Source organism: Mandrillus leucophaeus, unplaced genomic scaffold (assembly GCF_000951045.1).
Source record: "Mandrillus leucophaeus isolate KB7577 unplaced genomic scaffold, Mleu.le_1.0 Scaffold290, whole genome shotgun sequence".
Lineage (NCBI taxonomy): Eukaryota > Metazoa > Chordata > Mammalia > Primates > Cercopithecidae > Mandrillus > Mandrillus leucophaeus.
This window is the reverse complement of record NW_012103032.1, coordinates 743,599-748,406: the sequence shown is the minus strand read 5'-3', so window position 1 is coordinate 748,406 and position 4,808 is coordinate 743,599. Positions and strand designations below refer to the sequence as shown.

At 47.5% G+C, this 4,808-nt stretch overlaps 1 protein-coding gene across 1 annotated transcript in view; it reads left to right on the top strand.

Moving 5' to 3' along the window:
- LSM12 (LSM12 homolog (S. cerevisiae)) overlaps positions 1–4,760 on the top strand; it is a 55,937-nt gene extending 51,177 nt beyond the window's left edge. The window contains exons 4-6 of the mRNA XM_011985887.1: positions 743–852; positions 2,992–3,118; positions 4,235–4,760. Coding sequence (XP_011841277.1) covers positions 743–852; positions 2,992–3,118; positions 4,235–4,327 — 330 coding nt within the window. The 3' untranslated portion in view covers positions 4,328–4,760. The remainder of the gene's footprint in view (positions 1–742; positions 853–2,991; positions 3,119–4,234) is intronic.
- The last annotated feature ends 48 nt before the right edge of the window (positions 4,761–4,808 follow it).

Genomic DNA, 4,808 nt, shown 5'->3' with positions numbered 1-4,808 from the left:
TTTTTTTTTTTTTTTGAGACGGAGTCTTGCTCTGTCACCCAGGCTAGAGTGCAGTGGCATGATCTCGGCTCCCTGCAACCATCTCCTCCTGGGTTCAAGCAGTTCTCTGCCTCAGCCTCCCAAGTAGCTGGAATTATAGGAGCCCCCCACCATACCTGGCTAATTTTTTTTTTTTTTGTATTTTTAATAGAAACAGGGTTTCAACCATCTTGGCCAGGCTGGTCTTGAGCTCCTGACCATGTGATCCACCTGCTTCGGCCTCCCAAAGTGCTTGGATTTACAAGCATGAGCCACCACCCCTGGTCGGAAATGTATATAGTTTTAAATCTCTGACCATCATTTGCCATCACGTAGTCCCCCAGCCACACTCTATAATTTTAAAAGTGCTTTATTTTCTTCCTAGTGCTTATCACTGTCTGAAGTTACCTTGTTTTCAGTTACTTTTTTATAGTTTGTCTCCCCCACCCACTTCAGGCTGTATTTAGCCTAGCATAGTGAATGTCTGGCACATGGTAGGTATGCAGTAAGTATTAGAAGGAAGGAAGGAACATTTTCTTGGAATACCGGTAACTGTTCAGGTATGTTGTGGGTTTTTAAAATTTGTTTCACTTTTCATTTCTGAGAAAACAGAAATCTGTCCAAACCAGTCTTTCCTGGCCTCCTTTCTTCAGCTTAGGTCCTGACTGTTGGGAAGAATGAAGATGAATCCTATTCTGAGTCTCTTTCCTCTCTTCCACCCTAGCTTGCCAGCAAAGCACGGACAGAGAAGGAGGAGAAGCTGAGCCAGGCCTATGCAATCAGTGCTGGTGTCTCTCTAGAGGGCCAGCAGCTCTTCCAGACCATTCACAAGACGTGAGTTGGGGGATCGGAGAGGTCTTTTGTCCTGGGGTAATGCTACCTGGTTGTGCTGTCTGGTGGCAGGCTTTTGGGTGGTTGTCTCCTAAAAGTCTACTGGGGAAGCTGGTAGGGTATTGGCAAAATGCCGGCATCCAGAGCTGCGGGTACTGTAGCCCCCTTTCCACACAGAAAAATAGTGTAATCACAGACAAGTTGTCTTCTCTGGTCTTCAGTTTCTTGTCTGTAAAACTTAGTTTTGGATTATATCACTTTTCCCAATGTAGATTGGGATGAACACGGAGTTAGAGCAGGTCACCTTCTTACCACCTCTTAAAAGACATTTTGTTGGTCAGGTGCGGTGGCTCACGCCTGTAATCCCAGCACTTTGGGAGGCTGAGGCGACAAATCACCTGAGGTCGGGAGTTCCAGAGCAGCCTGACCAACATGGTGAAACCCCCATCTCTACTAAACATACAAAATTAGCCAGGCATGGTGGTGCATGCCTGTAATCCCAGCTACTCGGGAGGCTGAGGCAGGAGATTTGCTTGAACCCTGGAGGTGGAGGTTGCAATGAGCCGAGATCGTGCCACTGCACTCCAGCCTGGGCAACAAGAGCAAAACTCTGTCTCAAAAAAAAAAAAAAAAGACATTTTGTCACAGCAGAAGTCATTTGACTCTCCACTAGCTTCCCTAGCTGCTGAAAAACTAGAACATTTGACACCCCTCTCCACCCCCGCTCCCCACCCCACACTGCCTTCTGTTACTCTGTTTAACCACCCTGGATCTGGTGCACAGATGGCAGCTGGCATCAGAGCTGTTTGAGGCCGTGGTGTGAGTATCTGAACATTTACAGGTATGTGAAGGAACTCTCAGTCGCATCAGCTGCCCTGGGGCTTCCCAAGTGTGAACTGGAATGGGTTTTCCCAGTCTGGCAAGTGCCCAACTGTCTGATAATTGAGAAGAGCCAGTCTGAAGAGCAGCTCCCATTATGGGTGATAGGGTCAGAGAAGATGGGGAGTTTGTTCTCTTTTTTTTTTTTTTTTTTGAGTCAGAGTCTCACTCTGTCGCCAGGCTGGAGTCCAGTGGTTCAATCTTGGCTCACTGCAATCTCTGCCTCCCAAGTTCAAGCAGTTCTCCTGCTTCACCCTCCCGAGTAAGTGGGACTACAGGCGTGCAGCCTCACGCCCAGCTAATTTTTGTATTTTTAGTAGAGACAGTGTTTCATCATGTTGGCCAGGATGGTCTCCATCTCCTGACCTCATGGTCCGCCCTCTTTGGCCTCCCAAAGTGCTGGGATTACAGGCGTGAGCCACCACGCCCGGCCTCTCTTTTTTTTTGATACAGGGTCTCACTTTTATCGCCTAGGTTGAAGTGCAGTGGTGCAATTTTAGCTTACTGTAGCCTCGATCTCCTCGGCTCAGGTGATTCTCCCACCTCAGCCTCTGGAGTAACTGGGACTACAGACGCATGCCACCACTACTGGCTAATTTTTTGTATGTATTTTTAGTAGAGACGAGTTTTTGCCATGTTGCCCAGGCTGGTCTCCAACTCCTGGACTCAAGCAGTCTACCCGCCTCAGCCTCCCAAAGCGCTGAGATTACAGGTGTGAGCCACCACGCCCAGCCTGTTCTCCTGTCTTTCTAAAGGTGGTGTTTCTCCCTAGGCCAGTGGTTGGCAAACTATGCCAGCACACCAGATCTGCTCCTCTGTTTTACCTATTGTCCATGGCTACTTTTGCACAACTGTGGCAGAACTCAGTGCTAGTTGTAACAGACGATATGGCCTGCAAAGCCTAAAATGTTTGTTAAGAGATCCTCAAGAGAAAAAGTTTGCCAGCCTCTGCCCTAGGCTACTATCTTAGTTTGGATTCTTGAGGCTACCATCACATTTTTATGACTCTCCAGGTCTCTGATGCTTCAGAGTAACAATTTCTGGGCTCTCCCAAGAATAAATGTGCATGAGTTTCATTGCTTTTCTAGCCAGTGGCACCCAAGGAATGTTTCTTGGCTACTATATGGGCTGCTGGTGTCTAGTTGTTGGCTGAGTGGTGAGCTGGGAACTTGGGATCAGCCGTCTGGAGTTATTTATTCATCAGACAGGAGATGTGGGATGCCCCCAAGAGGTTACATTTCGCCTGCTGTCTTCTCCTTCCAGCATTAAAGACTGTAAATGGCAAGAAAAAAACATCGTAGTCATGGAAGAAGTTGTTATTACACCCCCATATCAAGTGGAAAACTGTAAAGGCAAAGAGGGGAGTGCACTGAGCCATGTACGCAAAATAGTAAGTAAAGGAGCCTTGAAACTTTAGGGGAGAGAGGATGGTTCCTTGGGCCTTCAGCCTTTAGCACCAGAGCAGGACATTGTGCTACAGTCTCTGCCTCCTGTAGCATCACTGTCTGGCCTCCCTGCACTCTGGGGCTCTGCAGCTGTGGCTTGGCTACTCCTGTGGGAATGGAACCACTGGGTGATATGGAGTGAAGTGAGTGGGTGACCCTATGTCCTTTGCTGACTTTTTGGAATTAGCAAGGCTGTTCCGTGGTGTTGGGCCCGAGCAGTTTCTCTCATCCCATATTGAGTTTTTCTTTTTTAGAGACAGAGTCTCGCTCTGTCGCCCACACTGGAGTGCAGTGGCGCGATCTCGGCTCACTGCAAGTTCCGCCTCCCGGGTTCAAGCGATTCTTCTGCCTCAGCCTCCCGAGTACCTGGGACTGCAGGCATATTCTACCACACCCAGCTAGAGATGGGGTTTCACCATGTTGGCCAGGCTGGTCTCGAACTCCTGACCTGAAGTGATCTACCCACCTCGGCCTCCCAAAGTGCTGGGATTGCAGGTATGAGCCACCATGCCTGGCCCCATACTGGGTTTTTCTTAGCTGCAGATACCCTTCTAGAAAGATCTGGTTGGTATAAATCAGTTGCTGATGGTGTCTCTGGCCCTGCATATGTCATCAGACTTAGCATTTGTTAAAACAAACTTACAAAACACTCCTGCTTTTTTTTTTTTTTCCTCTGAGGAACATTGAGAGACCAACATTATAGATGTAGGAGGTATGATAAGACTGTAATCCCCCCACCAGCTTTTCATTTTGTACTTGTGTATAGCAGAGAGTAGGAGTTTAGGTCATGATTATCTCCCCTCATTGTATTTTATAGTTTAGTTTGTAGATTCACCTTCTTCTAGCCAATCTTAGTGGAAACTGCAAAAAAAACGTAGCTGCAGCAGGAGGCCCTGGCCTACCTTGTGGTTGGGAAGGCCAATAGACAGCAAGGGCAAAGGTGCCTGGATAGTACATGGGCTGGACAGCCAGGATGGGGCTGTGGAAACCTGGGTTGGATTGTTCGGGAGACCTTTCTTGCCCATCTCCTTTATTGACCTGTGTTGCCTGGTCTTTTTCAGGTTGAAAAACATTTTAGAGACGTGGAAAGCCAAAAGATACTGCAACGTTCACAAGCCCAGCAACCACAGAAGGAGGCTGCCCTGTCATCCTGAGTCCGTACACATGGAGGACTCTTCCAGCATCCAGCCAAGGAGGCGCTGGTGGTGGCTTCAGCGGAGGCAGGCCGGGGGAGGGAAGGGATCCTATATGTCCTGTTGGCTCTTAACAAAGGGTCAGCATTTCCAAATCTTAGACTTGAACAAACAAAACACCCAACAAAAAAGAACAAGAGAATAATTTAAAAGTTGAATCATTACTTGACTAACAGACTTCGGTCCACCATGTCCTTTTCACAGCCCTCTTCTGGAACAGTCACCTTGTTAATTTTATTTTTGAAAATTCTTTTCCCACTCTGCCCTTTTACTTCCAACTTTCCTTTCCTAGTCTGTTCCTGCCATTCTGTTTTTATAAGTGGCTACACTTGCCTTCTGAATGATTGAAAGAAACTTTTACATCTTTTCTTCCAAAATAAAAGTAACAAGCTGACTGTGATTCTTAAGTTGAGACCAGAGCAGCAAAGGTCTCACTTTAAAT